General features: G+C 40.4%; 1 protein-coding gene and 1 long non-coding RNA gene across 4 annotated transcripts in view; one reads left to right on the top strand and one right to left on the bottom strand.

Moving 5' to 3' along the window:
- The window catches only part of SNX2 (sorting nexin 2), a 51,631-nt gene extending 29,972 nt beyond the window's left edge, over positions 1–21,659 (bottom strand). Inside the window, exons 1-3 of one of the 3 annotated variants that reach the window (XM_045020967.1) lie at positions 21,430–21,659; positions 9,314–9,431; positions 1,316–1,476 (exon numbers count right to left, since the gene is read on the bottom strand). In XM_045020967.1, coding sequence (XP_044876902.1) covers positions 1,316–1,476; positions 9,314–9,431; positions 21,430–21,537 — 387 coding nt within the window. In that variant the 5' untranslated portion in view covers positions 21,538–21,659. Of the gene's footprint in view, positions 1–1,315; positions 1,480–9,313; positions 9,432–21,429 lie in introns of all 3 variants that reach the window. The other 2 variants (XM_045020966.1, XM_045020969.1) reach the window with 2 other exon arrangements.
- LOC123372673 overlaps positions 21,595–24,749 on the top strand; it is an 11,764-nt gene continuing 8,609 nt past the window's right edge. The window contains exon 1 of the long non-coding RNA XR_006580398.1: positions 21,595–21,725. This is a non-coding gene — a long non-coding RNA (uncharacterized LOC123372673). The remainder of the gene's footprint in view (positions 21,726–24,749) is intronic.

Below are 24,749 nucleotides of genomic sequence, written 5' to 3'. Positions count from 1 at the left end.
TTTTTGAGCTATAATGTACCTTAATTAAAACCATCTTAAAGATAGGTTTTTTCCTCAAAAAGCATTTTATCAAAAAAATCCAATTTTTTTTATTACAAATATTATTGATTTTTATCCACCCTGGAAATTACTGACATGTAGAGTTAAAATCATGTAAACAATCTCTGTTCCAAGATAAAGTGTTTCCCTTTTTAGTCAACCTTTAATAACTTAAAACATGACTGTCAACAACCACCAGAAGCAGAATACATTTCTCTTTATCACACAGTAGTTACATACTCCCTAGCCTTCTTTATAACCATATATACAGCACAAAAAGAAAGTACATTTACCAATTCCATTTGGACAAGCAACATATTGAAGTCCATTATTTCTCATTATTCACATGTGCAAGCAGTTAAACAGATGTCAGAGAAAACTAGGTAAGCTACGTATACATACATATAATGCAGAGAATTAAATTTGGTACTTATATTGCAAGTGCAAAGGTTAGTGTGGTGATGAAGTATCTCACTTAGTATTGGGACATTTACATATGAAGCCAATTATAAAACCAATGCTTTGTATTCACATTTGATATTCCATCTGCCAAATACTCCCATGTGCTGAGTGCCTGCAACTCCCATTGCTATGAATGGGAACTGATTTGCTCAGCACCAGATTTTTGCTCTTGAACAAAGTAATATTGATGGCCTCCTATGATTAGATCCTTAAGGTGGTCCGGCAGTTTATTCAGTTTGTCCATCGCTGGTGATCTTATTGCACCACCAAAGTTCTTAACATTCAGGTTATCATCAGCCATGTAGCAACATTTCTTGATACATATGCCACTTGTGATTTTTGAAGCAGTGCCTAAAGTTAGATCTACAACATACCAGTGGGAGTTCAGGTACTCAGCATCTCTTCAGTATTTGGTCACGACTATTTCAAGTAATGTTTTTATTTTGCAACTTTTATATCATCAGTGTATTAGCTGTACATATGGGAGCAAGGAAAACAATTGTTATGGACTATAGATTGAATCTTGATCTCAATATACAGGGAGTTGTGAACAGAATCCCCCAAATGAATATTCGTAAGATCTTTCCTAAGAAGGACATCTTGCAGAAAGTAAACATGCAATAGATATTTGCATAAATTTCACACACACCCCATGGCAATGAATGTTCTTGTGATTCAGAAACTACATAGTTAATACCTTCAGTTGCAATTTTTCATGCTGTTTTAAGTTATGGTATTTCATATTTTTAAATCTGTACATATCATAGCAATAGTATTTGCAACAAAGTGTTAAAATACTAAATTATTCAGTTACCTCTTCCCTGGATCTATCAAAAATCACAGGGGCTGTTATACTTTTTGATTCCATTCTGGGAGTTACTAGTGTAGTGGGCGTTACAGGAGTGATTGCAGGAGTAGGATCTGGAGACAGTATTGGTTCCCTTTCTGGACTGTCCAGAGAAACCTCTTCTGTAGCTTCTAGGTAAAGATTTTATGAATTAGTAGAAAATATTACACAAGATGCCCATAACATATATGCATGATATAAAATATTTCACTAGCACACTACCTACAAGATTACTGTCATTCATAGGAATTGATTGTACATCTTATTGTATATTTCTTCATTCTTCAAATTGAGAATTATTGCAAACATTGCACTAATAGTTTAAAGGATACATGCTTATATGGGTTTCCATTGTACTGTTAGTTATAGTTTACATTACAGCCTTCCTCCAATTTCAGGGGGTTTTGCTCTAAAATTTAGCTGTAAAAAATGTACCGGTACTTTGAAGTGAACTTTGTCAGCAAGATCTCTGTTCAAAACAGAGCAATTAAATCAAGGGATATTTGGGGGCACAAGGAAGAACTGACTTTGGCAAGAATAAAAACAGTGTGTGAAGAGGTTAGTTTTAGAATTCAGTACTCAAACCCCAATAAGTATTTAGATATTGTAGCAGGTAATGAAGCCTTCAGCGGAAGTCTTTAGGTTTTGGTTTTCCGTTTGTTTGTTGTTTTTTTTTTGGGGGGGGGGGGGTGTTTCTAAGATTGTGAGAGTGGCAATAGTCATTCTCTTAAATTAGGAGAGCCTGCATGCAGGGTAGTGAAGATTTCCTACACATTTTTAAGCATACAGATCTGCTGCACATATGCAGTATTTATATAAATTCATGAAGTTCAACATGGTCAACAATCCAGTAGCTAAATTGCTCAGTTATCAATTCAAAGCCTGCTTAATGGACATCTTCATAGCCTATAAATTCCTGTTTTAAGAATGAGGACAACCAATGAAGCTAAAGAATGCACAAAATTTAAAACCGATAAAGGTAATTTAACACAATGCATGAACCACCTCAGACACTCACTACCGTAAAACATCCAGACAAGAGATTAGCAGAATTCAAAAAGTTTAGACATTTATATGAATAGTAGAAATATTCACACTTACACTAAATAGGATTAAAATGCATAATATATATAAACCATTACATTTCAAGACATAATCCAAGTACTCTCTGGAGTCCAGAGAAATGACTCCCATAGCCTAGATACTACATATTTGTCCATTATAAGTTTATCGTTCCTTCCCCCAGTACCTGAATTTGGCCACAGTCTATATAAATCTTTATCTCAACCGGAACAGAACTTTGTATATTCCGAAATAACTCAATGATATTTTTACTGAAATTATTACTTAACAAGATATGCACTTTAAAATCTTATTTCTGTGTACCAATAGCCTTTTGATATAGTAAACATTTATCAGCTTTCATATATTTTATTTTGATTACTTTAGAATTATATAAACAAGAAAATGGTTATAATCTGGATTTCCCATGGCAAATTGTAGTCATATACCAATGTAACTTGGACATCACTGACTTTGGAGTTACTCTGAATCATACCAACCTAACAGAAAAGAATTCAGTTCACTAAGTCTATTGATTTTTACAAATAGCACATCAGCTCAAGGCTGCAGCAACAGTTTATATTTTCAGCTGAAAACTGAACTGCCTTGCTTTTGTGAGGTTAACAATCTTTAAAGTTAGACATGTTGCATACATAACTGCACACCTTTCTTAATGTAATTAAGGACCCAGATTCTAAGTATATTTAATATTTATATTTAGTATATAAACTCATATGCCTTCATTGTACTATTCAAAATGCAATTATTTTTTCATAGCAAAATGGGAACATTATATTCGCTGTTTCTATAGCTCCTATTACTTAGTGCATAACTCTTGATTCATGTAGCAAAATGATCAATTCTTCCATATGCAATTTCTTGCCACTCTCTCATCCCCATTTTACCTCCAGGGACCATGAAGATATTTGGGCATATTTTGACACTTAGAAGCACTCAAGTCAGGACGTTCTCTAACAGGAGGGAAGATTCTCACTGGCAAACATTACTTACATACTGAACCACAGTATCTGAGGAACTGCTTAAATTATGGGAGCCACATAAGTACAACACACACACAGTCTGCGCTAATCATCAGCCAGTGCTCTGTTAGTGTGGGCATTTCCAGACTCCATAGTGATTTTCAAAAAGTAAATTGAAAAGTAAAAGTTTATGCCTTTTACTGCTATTTTGTAATGTATAGTGACCGCCTAAAATTTTTTTTCAAAAAAGCTTTTTTTGGAAAAAAAAGTCAGAAATATAAGATTCATCTATTTGGCTAGCTGTCTTCGAACTACCCAAATGGTGATGTCAAAGCTGCAGCCCTGCATGCCCTCAGATATGTAGAGAGGATACTGATTCTCACAGTAACAAACTCAAGAAATGTAGTCTGAGAATAAGCACTGTCCCACCTCACTTGGGGAGAGCTGTAGCTTAGGTTTTAGATAAGTGAGGGAAACCACCATTGAAGTCCTCCTAAGAGCTTACTAAGGATATTCAGCAAAAAGAAAGTGGTGACCTGTTACTACTGTATGTATTTAGACTGTTTTATTTCTCAAAGGAGCAGTAAAAGGCACCGGTTTTTGCTTTGCAGTTCACTTCTAATACTTACGGGTATGTCTACACTGCAATTAGACACCCATGGCTGGCCCATGCCAGCTGACTGAGGCTCGTGGGGCTCAGATTGTGGGGCTGTTTAACTGTGTGGCGTACACATCTGGGTTCAGGCTGGAGCCCAGGCTCTAGGACCCTGTAAGATAGGAGGATCCCAGAGTTCAGGTGTAGCCTAACCTAAATGTCTACACTGCAACTGAACAGCCCCGCCGCCCAAGCCCCACGAGCCTGAGTCAACTGGCATGGGCCAGCTGTAGGTGTCTAGTTGCAGTGTAGACTTATAGTCCAACTACATCCAGTTGGTTACATCTGTCCCACGTAATCAGGGTATAGGTGGCTAGGCTCTCTCACACAGAGACCTAGCAGAAGTCTCCATTTTGCTTTTGGCAGTTAGTGCCCTTTCACACAGATAAATGAGAAAAGTTAAGATTGACCGTTCACCCATTTTTCAGTGCAAAATGTACAGTTTTAATATTTTCTATTCCACTGGAGCTCTTCCTGTGGTGCCATTATCTACTGCACATTTGTCAGTATTTGGCGCTGTAATTATTCTGTCAATTTGCTAACCTCATGTGCTCAGCCACCATACTTTCAAACTTCAAGAAGCCTTGATACAAAACCATGAAATAAAAGTAGCCCAGTTAAAACTATACAACTGGAAGTGAAAAAAATCTATAAAACAGATGAGAAACTAACACAAGCAGAACCACCAATTCTGACTACACTAGAGAACCTAACCATACCACACGTTATCAGTCGGACAGAACCAGTTTCAGAACAAATGGCTGGTTGTGTTTCCACACTAGCTATACTGAATTAGTTTAAGAACCTCAGATCCATACTGGCTAGCTATTTTCTTCCCCTCAAGTGTAATACAAAGTGCCGGTTATCACCTATAAAGTGATACATGTGCCAAGACCCACATACTTGAGAAACTGTCATAGCAATTCAGATGAACGTGGACACTTCTGCTTTTGATTCCTAGATGCTTCTGCTTTCAGTTCTTAAGAAATCACTTAAATGACATTTTTGTTTGATATGTTTCCACTGGAAGAATTATTTTCTTGTCTGTTTCACCAGAAAATGTGTTTGGCAAACTTCAGACCCAAATGTAAAGCATATGTTAATCCAGTCTTTGGCCCATGTTATTTTAGTCACATAAGAAGGAAATTCACCAATTTAATCCAAATTTAAATGGTTAAAAAATTTTACAAAATCTAAGACCACTAAAAGTGTTTACACTGATTTTTAAAACCTCAGAGAAATGATTTTTATACAAAAGTAACTTTCCTCTGTCATGTATGCTGGTGAATGTGAAAGTAAAATGGACTAGTATTGTTCTATCTAAGAAAAATGCTTAACAGCATAAGCAGCAAAATGAAAATTATTTTAATTTTACTTTAATAGTCTACGGTGCTTTATTCACAAGTTTTCTAATGTATAATGTACTTACTGTAGGCTGACTCATACAGTATACATTTTTATTGTGCAAAAGATTTCATATTTTTATGTTTATTTGGCTCAATACTCTTTAAGCTACTATACATGATTTTTTGAAGTACAGTGAAATTAATCTTAAGTAGTCACTCAAGACCTACAAAAATGATCTTCTAATAAACATCGAACAGATTTGCACTCCATAGTTAGGAAAATCTTAAAACAGGAGGGGATCATTTCCAAAAGCACCCAAGTTACCAGTCCCATTTTCAGAAAAGACTCATGCACTAGGCATATTGAAAGCCAGTGAGACTTGGGCTCCTAGTGCATAAGTCTCTTTTCAAAATGAGACTTGGTAGCTTTTGAAAAATGTTACCTGAGGTACACAAGTGTTAGTAATGGTAACCAGCTGAATAAAGCATTGGCATCAGTGTGACACTGCTTCTAAAGAAGGGCCAAAAAAAATTACACTTGCTAAACAGACTGCATCTAAAATACTACTGGGTTTACAGTATTTGAACTCTAACTAAGATGATGACATAGATTTGCTAATTTTCTTTGAGATAGCCACTTCTACATCAGGACCAAGAACAGAAACATACACAAAGATAAACATTCGGAAATGTTTACAGTTATAATTCCTTGTTAAAACAGAAATAAGAGCACTATTATCCTTATTACAGAAATGATGGCCTAGAAACAGCCCCAGTAAGATTGTTTCAAATGGGATACATAATTCTCATGAAGGTATTTGTAAGCCTCTGATAAATGAGTCTTCCTTCTGGCTTCATAAGATAACTGCCTCTTTCATTAAAATGACTATTTGTTCGTTCAAGAAGAAACAAAGAATATTCAACTTCTAAAAATCATACTGAGACACTGCTGATGTAATTTAATAGCTATGCCACCTTGTGATCAGGCACTTTATGTTAACAAAAGCAAGAATGAGACACTATCAACCTGAGTTATATGCTGCTCATCAGAGCTTCCCCTGTGGCTGTTGCGGTCCACATACAACTGATAATCCACTTATTCTACCTGGATCTCAGAAACAACAAACGAAGTGCCAATAACAGAACTCCACAAGGTGGATAATAAACTTTTTTTAAAATAAAGAAAACTGATTTTTATTTAAATTAAATACAGGTGTTCTTTTTAAAAAAAAAGCTATTTGAAATTGTCAACCTGTTAAAATAATTAAAATTAATACTAAACAGTGGGTGTTTGCTGCCAAGTTCCACCAGTTCAGTGGTTTCAGTCACTGGTGAAGCACCTGGAGCCACACTCTGCTGAAGTGTTAAGCCAGCTTTTGACAGTAGGTGCAGAGAGAATATATATTCCATTTCATTTTCTTCAACTAGTTCAGTTCAATGAGTAGTTTATTTAAAGTTAAGAAACCAGTTGGGTGTTGAGAAAGCAAGAAAGCTTTTTTTCCTCCTCCACCCTATGAATAAAAACTTGGTGTAAGAGGATGAGATTTAATCGTTGTAAAATCTTGAAAGGTGTGATAACAAGAAACAATCAATTCAATTCACTAACTACAGATACTTCCTTCGTTTAATAAATCAGTTTTAAATTCAAAACATGTTTTGATAAACTTTTTTTCCTTATTTATCTGGCACATTTAAAGTAGTTTTATTTAATGAAAAAAATTTAAATACTGGTTTTGTGCATCTTAAACTGAATTTTCATCCCAACAGAGCTTGACACAAATAGAAAGTAAAAAGTTAGTCTAGTAAATAAGAACTCCATCATTCACAATTTTCTACCACAACAAAAATGTAAAAACTAAGAGTCTGAACAAATGTAAATTAAGCTATTTAACTGCTACATGTGTGTATAACTGTTTAGTGTGAAAGTTACATTTAGTTGTAAATCAACATGTTTTAATGGTCACCAACCAATGAGAATCATGTTTTAGAAAAATAACTGAAAAGTATAAATGCGAAACATAACTAAAATTGCCAGTTTCAATCAAGGTTTTCTGCTTACTGATTAGAGTCAGTGATTTAAATTGCTAACAGGATCCAATCATCAACCCCCCTATCCATATACAGTAAAGCAGAACCAGTATCCAAGAGAGGGAAGAGAGAATACCACCCTGCTTTCAGCATCAGGAAGCGAGAAATTCAGTGGTTATAAGCCAAAGATCTGAAAATATATATTGAAGCTCTATCAGCACTGATGAAAGCGCATTGTGACAAGCTTCATCAAATCGTGCATCTGTGGATTGTTAGGACAGGATTCCTAATGCTATCTATTACAGGCAGCCCAATGCCACATTTCTGCAGCTGTAGTTAAGTGGCTACGTGTCTGCTACTCCAGCTAACAGTAGGAGATGCAATTAAATTTGCTTTTAGGCCATCATTTTTGAGTCTGGGTACTTAAGGTTTAGCTCCTAAATCCAGGTTTAAGCACCCAATTTTCCATCCCATAAAAAAGTTTCAAGGAGGGACAAGGGCTCTTTATGCAAAGCTGAGAACAACAATACAAAAAGGCAAAGAAACAAGCAATAAGGCAATAACTATTTTATGTAATCTATGTCCAATTTACCTCCTGCACATTGCTATACTCCATCTAACATACACATCATGACACCCAGAGCATCACATTCCACACCAAAACATACAGTCTAAGCTAGGACTATGAGAAAAATTGCATTGAACTGGAGGAGGTTAGTGTATTTATTTGAAGATATACAGCCCGCTGTACATATATATGGCCAAACAAACATGCAATTGTCTTGACTGGTGAAAGCATGCTGATCACTGAACAATGTATATTTTATTTGATTTTTGGACGATAGACAATGGATATTTGACAAGATAAATGAAGTTTATCATAGTTTGTAGACGTATTATAATTACAGTTGTCGTTAGGTATGCACTTCTGGTGCAGAGTATGATGCTGTGGCGCATGTGACATATTGTGAATGATGGATGGAGAACATCTTGTTCTGATCCCATGTGACAATTCCTATTTCACTTGAAACCTGGGAAATCCGCTTTATTATATGAAATATATCGCCATACTCTAAACCTTGTGAAAATATTCTAATTTCAGTATAGGTACTAAGGAAAGATGTCCATTGTAGCTATCACAAATTTCACTACAGTATCAAGTTGCCATTTCCATTTGATAGTTACTTGAGACAATTTTGCTCATTCAACAGTAAATGATTAATTAGGTGGTAAATGTGGGGAAAAAAGTGTTTCCAACCCATTGTTAGTTTTATGTGTAGACAACATTGTGTGTTATATACAAGCTAAATCTATGATTCAATCATTAAAAACAATTAATTAGGATGGCTTAGTTTGAGCCTGAGTACAATATGTAGCAACATAAAATTTTACATTAAAATGTCATCAGGTAATTACAATGCACTAAATAGGACATAGTCCAAACAATTTAACTAAATTGAGATTTTTACTGCAGTTATCAATAATCTTTAAAAAAGCAGTATCCCCAGAAGTTCACACAGCATTTCAATAATTTAGATGAGTAACCAAAACAATGACTGGCAACAGTGGCCAAAGAAGAGAATCCAAATATCAAAAGGGTAGACCAACTGTTAAAAGTTTTTCTTCAAAAAGCATTTGCTGAGGGGGAGTGGGAGAGAATCATTGTTTTAGAGAGCCACAGGTCCATTTTATCATATTAAAGCATATGCATTTTAAATTCAAGTTCAGCATTACAAGTTTAACTACTTCATGTTTCCTCACAACTATACATCTAACAAAACTGCAGCTTTTTGAAAGAAAAAGGAATAAAGTTTCCATTACAGTATACCCCAAACTCAAAAGTGTAAGTGTCCATGTGAACTATATACTTTAAGAGAAAAGAAGAGAAAATTACCAGCAAAAAGGTCTTCCCTGTCATCATCTAGTATGATTTCTGCAGGCTTTGGACCATTAGAGTTTATGCTGATGTCTTCTGTAGGAAGACTGGCTGGTTCCGGAGACGATGGGCTTGACTGTTAAAAGGAACAAACAGTTAGGAGGCAAAGAACTGGCACTGTAATCTGTTATTATCATTTTTATGCATTGCCACGATAGTCTTTTAACACAAGCAGAGAAAGCAACAACAACACGGAAAGGAAACCGTGTCAGCTATTTCCATTTCCTACTCCTAGTAGGATAACAATGACCAAAGGAAATCAATTAGTCACCAACTCTTTTCACTTATTCTTTATGGACATTAAAAAATTCACCTTTTCCTCTTCATGATATGCATTTCCATAACTTAATAAATATGTTTTATATAGTTAATAAGATAGAACCAAGAGCTGCTGTAGACAAATCCAGAATAAGTTTATCTACCATCTTCAACATTGAAATGTTTGAGTCTGGTTTCTCAAATTGCTGCACTCAGTTCCTTTTTGTAAATTTATGTTTCAAAACAAACTGCAATTTAACCCTTCTGAACAGTTGTCCAAGATATACAAATATGTCCACAAATCAGTTTTTACAAAGAGTAAAGGAATGAGTTAATTCCATTAGGATTTTTATTCTGCAAACTGTAAAGTGTCAAATCGTGTTGTCATGGAAGTTAAGCCAGCCTCACAGAGACAAGAAGCATTCTAAATCTGCTGTTACCTATCTACTTATTTTTCATTCTGAGGCATAAACTAAAGTATCAAACAATTCACAGGATTAGAGTTCAGAGGTTAGCTGGGACAAACAAGAAAGCAATCCAGCTTCAGTGCTGTAACCAGGCCCCAGTTCTTCCACAGCTAAAAAATTCACCTTTTGCTGAAGAACCGTACTCTAGTATCCAAGTCTTCATTTTAAAAAGCCTGAGTAATAGACTGTAAGCATGGTGCAAATTGTCCCCACTCATCTCAAAGAGTGTTTAGGCAAACATGCAGCTTCATAGCTGACATCACTCTGAATCATCACAATTCTGATTTGCTAGACATTTCAGCTAAAATAACATTCAAACAAGAAAGGCTATACTGATGTAACTAATATGCATGCTCATTTAACTCAACAAAATGTGTCCATCATTTCAAATTAAACTAAAGCTGCCTCGATTTTTTAGTTTGCTGCATGAGAATCCCATGGTATGATTAGGGCTTTTTAATAGAAGTTAGGACAAACATCCTATAGTGCCATTACTACAAAAACAGTCATATACTGAATCTATGGCACAAAGCTCTTTGATAAAGAGAAAAGAATTTGATGTCAGGATCTGACTCAAAATAGCAAGACTTTATGCCAGTAGCCAAGACTTTGAACAAAAAAGCCTTGCAGCAAAGCAGACGGTCTTACCCATTTTAAGTGATATTATTTGCAGGTAGGGCATAAGAGAAAGTTAAGTGATTTGTAATACAGCCTCCTCTGGAGATACCATTTTGCAGGATTCTCAACTGGGTCTCATGCCTCCAATACAAGTAATGCAGGAAATTCCCTAGCTCGTATCTTTGGTTTGGAGGGCCAAATCTTAAACTGGTTCAAGAACACTGCTCTGTTGGGTATATTTCAACTTTGAGTTCTTCAAAGACACCCTTCTCCGCCCCATCTACCAAAACACATTCTAGCCAGTTCCTTACAAGCATGAAGCAAGAGCTCCCCTAACCTCCAAGAACATAGGAAAAACCCACATAGGTTGGGGTTCTGTGAGTCTCCAGGTAGCACAGCACAGAAGATGGAGCTTAGGGTGGGAGTAGAAATCCTCCCAATGATAAGGTTCTCAAGGGGTCAGGGCAAGCTCTGGAATAATGTACAGCAGTGGCTCTCAACCTCTCCAGACTAATGTACGCTTTTCAGGAGACTGATTTGTCTTGTTTGTGCCCAAGTTTCACCTCACTTAAAAACTTCTTGTTTACAAAATGAGACATAAAAATACAAAAGTGACACAGCACACTATTACTGAAAAATTGCTTACTTTCTCATTTTTATATTTCTCATAATTATAAAATAAATGGATTAGAATATATTTCAGTGTATAAGTATATAGAGCAGTATAAACAAGTCAGTATCTGTATGAAATTTTAGTTTGTACTGACTTCACTACTGCTTTTTATGTAGCCTGTCATAAAACTAGGTAAATATTTAGATGAGTTGATGTGCCCCCGGAAGACCTCTGCGTACCCCCAGGGGTACATGTATTCCTGGTTGAGAATCAGAGATGTAGAGATGTAGAGAAGCATTATTTTCATCGCAGTGAAGAAACAGAGTACCCACAGCATAACAGATTTCAACCTCCCAAATCAGAGATGGTTAGGTAGGTTGGTGACAATCCTGCAAGGTATATTCACAGAAACAGAATAAGCAAATAGTTCTCTCTTCTTAAAAGGACACTAATCAGAATTTTTACTCTTGGAGAGTAAGCAACTAAGAGGAATGTAACAAAGGTGAAAAAACATTAACTTAAAAACAGGCATAAAATGAAGGCAAATGCCAAAGAACCAGAAACAGTTAATTGATCTGACAACTTAAGGGACAGACTGAAGTAAGTGGGGAGAGAGTTTGAACTCCCATTACTCAAAATTAAACTCAGATCTGTGAAAATCAGAGCAAGACTGCTGCAGAGCTGGGGCGGGCAAACTTTTTGACCTGAGGGCCACATCGAGTTTCAGAAATTGTACGGAGGGCCAAAAAGGCCTCCCTTGAGAACATGCAGCCGATCCCTTGTCCCATGCCGATTCCCGCAGCCCCCATTGGCCTAGAACAGTGAACCGCGGGCAGTGGGAGCTGTGATCGGACACTGCAGGTAAACAAACCGGCCCAGCCCGCCAGCTGATTTCCCTGATGGGCCGCATGCCAAAGGTCCCTGGCATAGAAAATGCTCCAGTTTGGATTCACTGGGATTTATGTATGATTAGCACTTCAGGCAACCTGTATTTAGATTCCTAACTTTAGGCACCCTAACTTTGGGCTTCAGTACCTAATGTATAACATTCCCATCTTCCTTGGATAATGTGGCGGGTGCAATTTTAATGGGCATCTGTAACAGGGAAGTGACCAATAACCATATTAATAGTCCTGTCACGATGCCAGCCTCGTTCCACATCTACATGCCCAATCTTACAAAGCCTCTGTTCTCTTGTTTTAATGTGGGACAGAAAACAACTGGAAGATGGCAATAACCATTTGGAGTGCGTCTGCCCATCATTCATTAATCATATGCACAGTCTAGGGATAGTGTTCTAGGATGATCACATTGCAGCAGTGTCCAGGTGTGCTTTTTATCCTCCTGAGCAGAATATTACAACTGCTTCCCTTGGTTGTGGAGCTTGCTACTGTGATCTGTATCCGTCACCTTGAGAGTGGATTATAGCAATATGCTCTGTGGGCTACATCTTAAATCTATCTAAATTTAAGCAGGCTATTAGATGAAATACCAGCATGTTAAACAGTGCTTTTAAAATGGAAGTGCAATTCATCCAGAGTGCTCGATTGAGCCACACTGGCTACCTTATGGTTTCTGGGTGGAATTTTAGGTAGTAATGGTTTTAACCTATCCTTAAACTGCTTGGGACTTGCCTAAATGGGAGACCATGTCTCCCCTGGCACGGCTGCTACTCTTGCAATCAGAAGAGACCCTGAGCTTGATTTCTCCTTCATAAAAAGTAGGGGAGCTGATGGCAGAACTTCCTCTGTAAGGGCCCCTTCCCATGGAAGTGCTCAGCTTCCCAAGGTTTTGGTCTGAAAGACATTACATAAATTCCAAGACAAAAGACTGCTAAATTAGAGTTGAAGTTGACAGTATATCTAAGTAATTTAACAGTTAAAAAAAAAAAAAAAGCTTGAAAACATTAAACACCTATCTATCTTCTAAATAAAGGTTTATAGGCTAAAAGTTATTCTGAAGCTTTCAAACACATTAGATTGAAGTTTTGTAAACATATGAGCCCAAATTAGAATTGTACTGCCTTCAGAAAGACAGGTGTTATTCCTGATAATTATGAAGGTAGTAAAAAGGCCAAGTCACTGAACTTTTCTGAACTGAAGCTAAAGTAATGACTAAAACACTGAAACAACAACAAATACTGAAAGGATGTAGTGGAGCTGGGACACAACACTGTCCAGCTTCACTAATAAGCCATGGTGCACACCATTATTCGGTATTGTAGGCTCATTGGCTGGAGTTCGTCCCCCTCCGGAGGGCGGCGGGCAGCCAGACCGCCTTGCTGCTTTGGTCAGAGGTGTCAGGGAACTAGCTCGGCTGTGCGGTAAACAATCAGCAGCTCCTGCCCTCTGGCGGGGGCTGAGCAAGCACTTCAACAGTAGGAAGCCCCGGCCCTAAATCAGGGTGGGCAACAGTTACTAGCTCAGACCCTCAGGCAGGGCTGAGCAGCCAGGTTCAACAGCAAACCCCCAGGTCCTGGCTCTGATCAGCCGAGGAGAGGGGAAGACGCAGGCCCACTCACTCCACTGTGTCCCAGCCCGGGGCCCTAGCAGTGGCAGAAGACCCGCTGCTGTCAGTGGGGATCCTGACCATAACACACTGACATTGGCTCTGGCAGTGTTGCAGCCGGACTCGGGGCGGCTGCTCCCGGGCTACTTCCTTTCTCCCCATTTAGAGGTACTTGGATCCGGATGGCATCCTCCACGGGGTCACACACCATAGGCTTCTCAGGATAGCTGGCGAGCAGTAGGCTTGGCAGCTCCTCGGGGTAATTGGCACACAGTAGGCTGGACAGCTCCTCGGGGTAATGGGTGAGCGGCAGGCTTGGCAGCATCTCCCGGCTCTGGCAAAGGGTGAGGAAGGGCAAGACTACACCACACCATGTCTTCCGGTGAGACAGTAAAGAAGTTGGACTGAGAAAAGGCTATGGGGATGCTGGTGTCTGAACCAGGATCTGCTCTGCGGCTGGGCTCTGTGGGGACGGGGGGGGTGCTGGTGTCTGGGCTGGGGGCTGCCCCATGGCTAGGCTCTGTTGGGAGGGGGGTGCTGGTGTCCGGGGGCTGCCCCGCAGCTGGACTCTGTGGGCAGGGGGGGCTAGTGTCCCGTGGCTGGGCTCTGGTGGGAGAGGTGTGGTGTGGATGTCTGGGCCGGGGGATGCTCTGTGGCTGGGCTCTGGGGGGAGAGAGGGATACTGGTGTCTGGGCCAGGGGGGTGCCATGGGGCTCAGCTCTGGAGGGGAGGGGGTGTGGGCATCTGAGCTCTGGAGGCCCCAAACAGCTCCCTCCAGCACCCCCCCAATTGTAACTGGGTTGTTGTATGGGTTTCTTTAACTCTCTATTCCTGGGGAAATCATTTTTTGCTGTTCTCTGTATTGCTGATATACTTTTTGACAGGTATTTTTAAATAAATTATCAAAATAATTGAAACTGGAGTAATTATATTGTTATTTAGACAAATAAAATATGCAGAATTTTTATTTTTTTAGCACAGAACTCCCGCAGGAGTAATGGCATATGTACATGCATTGAGTAAACAGCAAGAGTGAGGAAACAGGTTAATGGAAATGGAAGGAGAAAACTGAAAAGAGACATGAGATGTAGGGAAAGACTGAAGCATTCAAGGAGACAAAAGCAACAGGTATGGATCAAGTCATCTGTCCTATGATAGAAGAAATAAATATAAAAAGGAGGATAGAAGAGTAGTGTGTCAGTTCTTTTGGCATCAGAGACAGTTAAAACAAATTTCTAAGTGTAAGACTCTGCCCTTGCTCCCACCCGTTCCAAGCTAAATTTGCATTTGAAAGCATATATTTCTCCTCTACTGCAATGTGAATCAGTTTCAGTGGAAAAATCTGCCTGTATTTCCCTATCAAGAATTTTATCTGCACATTAATTACAGAAGCATCAGTAGTGGCTCCAGTTACAGTTGCATGGAGCTTCAATTAAAGCACAGATTAAGTTCTTTCATCCAGGATGAAAACAAGTGTGCATTGTCATCAAAACAGCACCACTTAGCCTTAAGGTACGGATTTAAAGTTTTCTGTAAAGTTACAAGTCTCAAGTTCAAGGACTTGAGAATGATTTTTTGGAATTTTAGGGCTGAAGTCTAATGTTTCCTAGATGCTTTAGCTTAAAAATAGATTTGTTTTCATAATCAAAAGTTGAGGTAGAGGGACACACACAGATATTCATAAACTAGACTAGCTAAAAAAACAGTTGGCATTATTCAATCACAAATGCTGGCATTGAAGGCATGCTTTTGAAAGCATATATTTCTCCTCTACTGCAATGTGAATCAGTTTCAGTGGAAAAATCTGCCTATATTTCCCATTCTTTAGTAATATTCTTTAGTAATCTGTGGATCTAAACAGCCTAGGGACATTTCCAAGCTTGGTAACTGCAGTTCACTGAACTAAATATAGCTCGCTACCTCAGATGTTTCCAACTGTGGTTCATGAAGGACTACTAGATCATATAGTGCTGGCTAGCCTTGCTTTCAGGTGCTTCTATAGGTTCTTCTATTATAATGAAGAGCCTACAGACCTGTAAAAGCAGATGGAAATAAGGAAGTCAGCCTAGCTGTCTATGTTCCTGGCACCTGCTACGTAGAAGAGGAGACAGGAGATGTCTGTCACCCACCAACAGAAGAATGTCTGGGAATAAGACAAAAAGGGGCAGAGAAGCAAGTGCAAGGGAAGAGAAAGAACGGGGCAACAGATAAAAATAAGAGGAGAAGCGAACCAAGGGACCTGGGGCAGAGAAGCACCTACAAGGGAGCAAGGAAGAGCGGGAACAGAAAAGATGGACGGGGGGTGAAATATAGAGCAGAGGTAGATAGCAATTACCTTTTAAAAAAAAACGAACACTTGTTACACTAAATAACTTAAGAAAACAAAAATCCTAATATTACTTTTCCATGCAAGCAATTGCTGCAGTTGCCAAAAGAATGGTTTGTGACCGTGAGTGGGAGGGGAAATAAGCAATCCATTTTTTATTAAGATGCAGCCAGTTCTCTGAAACAGTTCGAGAATCTCTGCTCTACTCTATTTGGCATCTTAAATTTTTTTATATCAAATAGACTTACAGCTAAAAGAGTTAAACAGTGATGTGGTGCTTGAAGTTTTAAGCATATAAAATATATGCTTAAAATATGAGTGCTTTAGCTCCCACTCCCCAATAACTTTAAAGTGCTTAGTGCCCTTTCACCAAGCCACAAAAAACTCCAAACGTTCTGGATACAGAGCATGACTACAGAGCCTGTAATTTAACAATATACAAGGTTTTATACACACAGATCATAATCTTAATATGTAAAATCTTTAACCCCTCATATTCCTTCAACATGTCTCAATAAATGATCTGGAAAAAGGGATAAGCAGTGTGGTGACAACATTTTCAGATGATACAAAACTACTCAAGATAGTTATGTACCAGGCAGTCTGTAAAGAGCTACAAAAGGATCTCACAAAACTGGGCGACTGGGCAACAAAATGGCAGATAAAATTCAATGTTGATAAATGCAAAGTAATGCACATTGGAAAACATAATCCCAACTATACATATGAAATGATGGGGTCTACATTAGCTGTTACCACTCAAGAAAGAGATCTTGGAGTCATTGTGGATAGTTCTCTGAAAACATCCACTCAGTGTGCAGAGGCAGTCAAAAAAAGGAAACAATGTTGGCAATCATTAAGAAAGGGATAGATAAGAAGACAGAAAATATCATATTGCCTCTACATAAATCCATGTTACACCCACATCTTGAATACTGCATGCAGATGTGGTCACCCCATCTCAAGAGAGATACTAGAATTGGAAAAGGTTCAGAAAAGGGCAACAAAAATTATTAGAGGTATGGAGCATCTGCCATATGAGGAGAGATTAATAAAACTGGGACTTTTCAGCTTAGAAAAAAGACAACTAGGGGGGAATATGATAGAGGTCTATAAAATCATGGCTGGTGTGGAAAAAGTAAATAAGGAAGTGTTATTTACTCCATCTCATAACACAAGAACTAGGGGTCACCAAATGAAATTAATAGGCAGCTGGTTTAAAACAAAAGGAAGTATTTTTTCAGGCAGTGGAACTCCTTGCCAGAGGATGTAGTAAAGGCCAAGACTACAATAGGATTCAAAAAAGAACTAGATAAATTCATGGAGGATAGGTCCATCAAGGGGCTATCACCAAGATTGGCAGGGATGGTGTCCCTAGCCTCTGTTTGCCAGAAGCTGGGAATGGGCAACAGGGGATGGATCACTTGATGATTACCTGTTCTGTTCATTCCCTCTGGGGCACCTGGCATTGGCCACTGTCAGAAGACAGGATACTTGTCTAGATAGACCTTTGGTCTGACTCAGTATGGCCGTTCTTATGTTCTTAACATGCTTTACATACTGCAATATACAGTGATTTATGCAGAAAAACTGAAAGTGGGTAGAGGGACAACAAAGATTGAAGTCTGTACAGTGAATTTTTACATGTCAATATTGCTGTTTACCAAGATGTACAAGGTGTAATATAGATAGGACAAAGTTTCCTGAGCTAGCAGTTTTCACACTACTTACATTTAATTTTCTTTAAGTGTGATGTTCTTGTGTTACACTTTGTATAAGGTTTATATTATTAACTGGAGCAAACATATTTAAGTTAACAATGTTTGTTTTGCAGGATAAAACTAAATAAATACATAGATGTTATAAAACATTTTAAATCTAACTTTGAAGCATCATATCTGATAAGTTTTCATTCACTCTCTTGGCTTTACTTCCACCAAACAGAAAATAGAAAATGAAGGGGATGATTTTGTGATACGTGAATGGCAACAAAAAGCAAAAGGTAAGGGGAAAAAATAGACTATGCTAAGAGAGGGAAAAGCAAATTTTAACAAAAAACAAGAAAAAAAAATCAGCAGAACGAAATTGTTGTTTACTCTTCTTCCAGCCAGAAACAAAGGGAAAGGATGAAAAAATAAAAAGTGGGAAGACTCTCCTGTGATCAGCCTGCAGAGAAGTGAAGAGATGAGCTTCACGTTCAACAGACATCTAGGAGCCAAAACAAGAGAGGGAGTCTCCACCCTTGTAGGATCCATAGTCAGCACTCAGGTAGTTGGGATCTCCCCCATCCTCATCAATTAGCGATTAAGAAAGAGGATGTTTTCACCTTCCTTGGAGTTATTCTTGGACTTCACTGTGCCCTCCCACCCACCATCTTCCATCCCTCTTCTCCCCAATATCAGTGTCTGACTGATAAGTGTGCAGTAAATGTTATTCACCAACTATGAAGGATACTCAACGTTGGTTTTGTTTTTATTAAAAATAACACTCCTAAAGAATCTAAGAAATATTACCAAAGCAAGTACAGAATGAAAGTTGTTAGAGCCACAGAATTTAAAAGCACAATTTTGTAATCTCTTAATACAGCAGCCTAATGTAAAGCAATGTTATCAGGTTGTTAGGCCAAGAGTGTGATCCATTTATTATTTTACAGCAATCAAGTGCGTTAGGAACCTTAGAATACAGAAAAAGAGACAGAGCTGCTGTCCTAAAGAGTTTACAATCTGGTTTGAGACTAGGCAGGACTTTGTCAAAATTATAACTGAAACCATTATCCCACACATGTAGCCCCTCCCCCCCAAAAAACTGCTGCATGTAAATGAACTGTCTTTTACATGTATCAGAGGGGTAGCCGTGTTAGTCTGGTTCTGTAGAAGCAGCAAAGAATCCTGTGGCACCTTATAGACTAACAGACGTTTTGCAGCATGAGCTTTCGTGGGTGAATACCCACTTCTTCGGATGCAAGACTTCTTCACTTGCATCCGAAGAAGTAGGTATTCACCCACGAAAGCTCTTGCTGCAAAACGTCTGTTAGTCTATAAGGTGCCACAGGATTCTTTGCTGTCTTTTACATATGAACATTGGGTATGTGTGGTTGGAAGAGGAATAGTGTTTACTCGTACAAAAGAGGGAAAAAAAATCAGAATTCCCAGAAAACGTTATTAGGAGTAACTTCACACTCTCCACTGAAACCTCAAAAGGACACTTTTTTTTATTACCAAGGGGTAGCTGTGTTTGTTTGTATCCACAAAAACAACAAGGAGTCCGGTGGCACCTTAAAGACCAGCAGACTTATTTGGGCATAGTTAGAGAGATGTGAGGTTTTTTACCCACGAAAGCTTATGCCCAAATAAATTTGCTAGTCTTTAAGGTGCCACCGGACTCCTTGTTGTTTTTTTAAATTAGTCAATTCAAATGAGTTAGTAATTCTTTTGATAAACAGTTCTAAAAAAGGTCTCAATTTTTAAAAAATGTTGAGGCTTTTTCTTTTATTCTACTTATGTTTATAATGCTCTTTTCAATTAATCACTTTCTTCCAATTGCCTACATAGAGAAACAGTGAAACAAACGCACTGTACATAGAGTGCTGTCAAATGCACAATGGAAACAAACTGAACTTTCATCGGTTTTTCAGTTACAATAATCTGTACTGTTATTTGTACCATAGGAGGTACCAAGCTTTCCATACAGAAATGTGATTTTGAAGTTAACTGTATCCATTTAAGACGGGACTTTTAAACACAAAAAGATTTGTTGTTTTTGTATGGAGATGGATTAGCCATAAATTCCATCACACCTCTCTCTGAGTTTGTAGTTTTATTCTAGTGAAGTAAGAAAGAGCTACTTTTTGTGTTTTAATGCAGTTCATCTGAAAGTACTAAAATATATACAGACCTATTAGTTTTTCAATCTGGTCAAACTGAATATTTTATATATGTACATAAGTGGGCCTACTACTGTATGCTTTGCAGATTTATTTTTCTGGGAAACAATTGCCCACAAACTGCATATTTAAAGTTTTAGTATTTCGCCTTTTATTTGTAAAGAGAGAATTCTCCTCAAAATACATTATGTGTTTGAGAACATAATTTACTATATTTTTGTTACAGGAAGATAACACGGATAAAGATAGACTACATATGAACTGAACACACTGACCCATTACTGTAAAGTTCAGGGGCAGGAAGTTTCCTTCAACAAAAACAGGAACACTTCACATATTAGATAGATGTCTCCATGAACAGGACATGTAATGTTATGCATTACAGTTTGCATACTGAAAACAAAACCAGGACAAATTACAGAGGAGAGAGAAGCTATCACTTTATAAAACTTTTTTTTAACCTATGTAGACACTGCTTATTTTAAAAAAAGGTTCAATTATATTTAGCGGGGGGGAGAGGGAGATGGGTTGCTTACAAACAAAGCAACTCAGATCTAGAGTTTTCAATTGCTACAGGAAGTTTTAAGAAACCTAGTTACAGAAAAATAATATTGTAATTGTAGGTTTCAAAAGCCCTCACATGGATGCATCTCTCTAACTAGCCATAAGTACCATCCATCCCTAAAAAGAGATAGATGACACCCAACTGCATCAAAATGAGAATCTTCAGACAGTGACGAGCTCCCAGGAGCTGCTCAATGCCAGCGTTAAAGGGAAGGAACAAAATAATTTTGAGGATTGATCACATAGACTCCTCGAGCAGGGCAAGACAGAGAGATTTTTATCTTGGAAGGAAGTGGGTTATGTTTTCAGACCATGGGCTGGGGAGATGTGGAAAGTGAGATCTGGGGTAGGCAACATTTAAAGGGCAATGAGACGTTATTCCAGCAGGTTGGCGGCTATGGGGGAAGAAAGAGCATCTGGCAGAAGACGAGCCAGGTAGCTATTTCTCAGGCGAAAGCATGATGATCCCGGCAGCGGAGCGGAGGCGCCCCGGGGAAGGGAGCCAGGGACACTGGAGGGAGCGCGCTCTAGCAGGGGACCCACAGCCCAGCAGGGAAGGGGGAGACCGTTACCCGGCGCGGGGGCAGCTCGGAAGGGGTCGGCAGACGCCAACGCACGGGGCAGGTTGGGGGCGGGGCTTCCTGTCACTAGTCACCGGAGCGCGGCGGAGGCCGGTGTGGGGACGCTGGAGCGCGGCCATTCGGGCGGGTCAGCGCTCTCTGGCCACTGGGCGCGCGGGGCCCGACGGCCGCGGCTCTGCCCCGCAGGGCACGAAAAAGGCGGCGGGGGCCCGGCCCCGGCAGTGGCGCCGCGCGGGAGCAGGGCCCCGCCTCTCACCTCCAGGGTGGACACGGTGCTGGTGAACAAATCCTCGCCGTCCTCCAGCTCCTCGAGCTCGGGCTGCCTGGCTTCCCCGAGCGGAGGGGGCTCCCTCTCCGCCGCCATCTTCCCTTCCGTACTGGGGCGCGAGCTCCGGGTCCCCTCAGTCACGTGAGGAACAGGCCACGCCCCCTTAGCACGTGACTATAGCGCGCGCGCGCCACCTTCCCTGTCTCCGGAGCCGGGAGCGCGCGAGTTGAGCAGCGCCCGTTCTGGAGCTCTGGACACTGAGTGTTCGGAGGGGCGGGTCAGCGGTAGGTCCCGCCCTGCGGCCAGTCCCGGACAGGTGTCGGTGGCTGTTCTAGGCTCAGTTGCTGCGTGGGGCGCTGCTCTGTGAGCGGCCGGGGGGAAAGATGGGGAGACTCGCTTCTTCTCAGCTCCGCGTGTAGCCTCAGCCCCCGCCACCCCGCGCCGGCCGGGCCCCAGATCCCCGGGGCGAGGACGGGCTTAGCTGCGTCCACACCTGGGCCGGCTACTGGCGCAGGCCAGGGACGTGGAGAGGCGCTGGCGGCGGGGCTGCTGCTCTCCTCGGCCTTGCGTGCGCAGGGCCCCCTGGGTCACGCCACCGCCTCCCTTGGCATGTGGGCTTTAGCACAGACCCGTAGGTGTAGTGGCACAAATTGCTCCCTGGCAGAATTGCCTGTGTAGGTTGTACTGAGCATGCCACTAGACTGGTAGCCCGGATCCGGAGCCTGCGGGGCCGGGCAGCAGCCTGGCCTCATGAGCCTGTCGTGCAAAGTGCTACTGGTAGCACACTCCTACGCTGAGCAGTATCTGTCACTACATGGGCCGCCTGGAGCCCGCTGTGCAGAGCTGGCGGCAGCCTTCCCGGACCCTGCGCCTGTAGGGTGCCAGCCAGCTGCCTAGACCCCCTCTGCTGCGCGGAGCCCGCGGCAGCCCAGGCCCCGGTGCCCGTGGCCTTTAGCACACAGGTGAGCTGGGCCTTAGCTGTGTGCTAATTGGACCACATGTAGGCTGCGAGCTGAGAACTGCTACTCTGAGGCTAGGCCCATGTTAACTCTGTGGGAGAACCCTTGGTGATAATCAAGTAGGTTGAGTGCTAAATCTACCTATTTATTGATAAATTTTAATTTCCTCTATGCCTACTGTATTCAAATTAGTTCATGAACATTGGGTGACCAGACAGCAAGTGTGAAAAATCAGGATGGGGTGGGGGATTAATAGGAGCCTATATAAGACAAAGCCCCAAATATGGGGACTGTCCCTATAAAATCGGGACATGTGGTCACCCTACATGTATTTATATTTTATGCAGTCACAAACAACCATCCCTACTTTCCCCCTTCTCTGCTCCACATCACAACCATGCTCCATTGGGTCATCAAAACAAGGAGCTGGGTGTTTAAACACAGCTCTGGCTTGAAGCAGGTTTCGAATGTGGTTGGCTGGAGTGGACCACTGCAAATATGACCACATCCAGCAATACTCAGTTTGGGCTTCCAGCTGCTACACTCAGTTTGGGGTCTTCTCCAGGCCCTATTGTCAACCTCATCATCCAGACAAATGAAATTAGCCATAACATATTAAAACTGTTTCATCTTTGCAAAGTTGTCATGAAAATTTACTAGCCTGAACTTTGCTGTTACTACGATGCTTCATTTTTTTTGTTTAAACCTGACCGTGTGTTTCCCTCTGTATAACTCAAAGATGGTCTCTGCTCCCAATGACTTTGCAATCAAAGGGCCCAATCTTTCAAACACTTGTTACTGACCATAAGGCTTGTTATTGTGAATAAGACCATCAACTTCACTGGAGCTCATGAGTAAAGCTACTCAAATGCATAAGTGCTTGCAGGATCAAGTACTGAAAGAGAGATTCTTAGGCGATGGGATGCAATGGTAAGCCCAGAAATACAGGTAGCTGCTATTTTTATACTTCTTTTTGTGGGTATCAGGGAAATAAGTGGGATGTTAAAAGGGTTTGGATGGTTGATTATGGTAAAACTAATGAGGTTTTATTTGTATGTCCAAAACCCTAAAAAAAGAAAAATTAAGGTAAGAATTTTTACAAGACTTTTCAGATTACATTATTTATACATTGCTCAAAAGTGCTTGTGCTAGTCCTTGATTAGGGTACAGAGTTGCCAGTAATTATAATTTAATCACAAATCTGGTTTCTCATGATCTTCCAGTTTTTGTCATTACCTTCAGTGGTACTGACCTCAGAGACTGCCTTCATTCAAGACAACTAGCATTGCCGTAAAGTGAGCCTGCTACTAGTAAATTGGGCTGTGGTCTCCAATGGTTTCAAGGGGGACTAAAGCTGGAATGTCCTCAGGGAAGATGCCACTGCTTATGCTATGCTAGGAACTGTAAAGAGGAAGAGAAGTGCTGTAGGTGGAGGGTAGATTCTGAAGTGAATGGAAACGTAAGGTAGGTAGGAGACTGCAGGAATCTAGGGGAACGTGAGGGACAGAAAGGAGATTTTTGAGGTGCAGAAAAGTGTGAGGAGCTGGAGAGACAAGGTGGGTCAGGTTATATCTTTTATTGTACCAGCTTTGTTGGTGAAAGAGAAAAATTTTTGAACTACACATAGCTCTTCTTCAGGTCTGGAGAAAGACTTTGGGTGACAGGAATATGGGGCATAGGAGAGATTTGGGGCTATAGGGAATGTAGGACAGAAAGAGAGAGATAGGGTCGACAGGGGAATGTGGTGTGCAGAAGGAAACGGAGGGAGTGCAAAATAAAAAGGGCACAAGGAATGAGAATGTGTGGGGTAGGAGACCAAGAAGAAAATATCAGGGACAGAATAGAGGAACAGAAGTCTATAAGTAAGGCAGGAATGGAGAATTTGAGTGGGGTGAGAGACTGCACGTGGAGAATGATAGCATGGCAGCTTCCCACATATCAGGGATGGAAGAGTAAGTGGAGTCCACCTGAGAAGGCAGTGGGAAGGCCTGCATATTTGTGTAGTTGCATGTTGAATCTGAAATGATAAATCAAGAGTGGTCAGTCTCTCCTTACAGGTTCGAAACTCAAAAGGCACAAGAAGCCCCCACTCATGCACAATTTAATATTTTTAAATCTCATGATTTAAGCAAATCTTATTAATTGTTTTGGTTCTGATGCCTGTTCTTGGAACCAGCCAAGAAATAACAACAAACAAAGGGTGAACTAGATCAGCGCTGAGGCTTGATTTATTGCTTCCCTTACTTGCACAATTATACTCACACACACAACTCATTCATGCTGGCAGGCTGCAGGCGCGGATGTTGGTTTCGATTTCACAAGTGGCTGAGGCTGGCCAGGCGACAGCTG

The sequence above is a fragment of the Mauremys mutica genome, chromosome 6 (assembly GCF_020497125.1).
Source record: "Mauremys mutica isolate MM-2020 ecotype Southern chromosome 6, ASM2049712v1, whole genome shotgun sequence".
Taxonomy (NCBI): Eukaryota; Metazoa; Chordata; order Testudines; family Geoemydidae; genus Mauremys; species Mauremys mutica.
The sequence above is the reverse complement of the archived record's forward strand: the minus strand, read 5'-3'. Positions and strand labels throughout refer to the sequence as shown.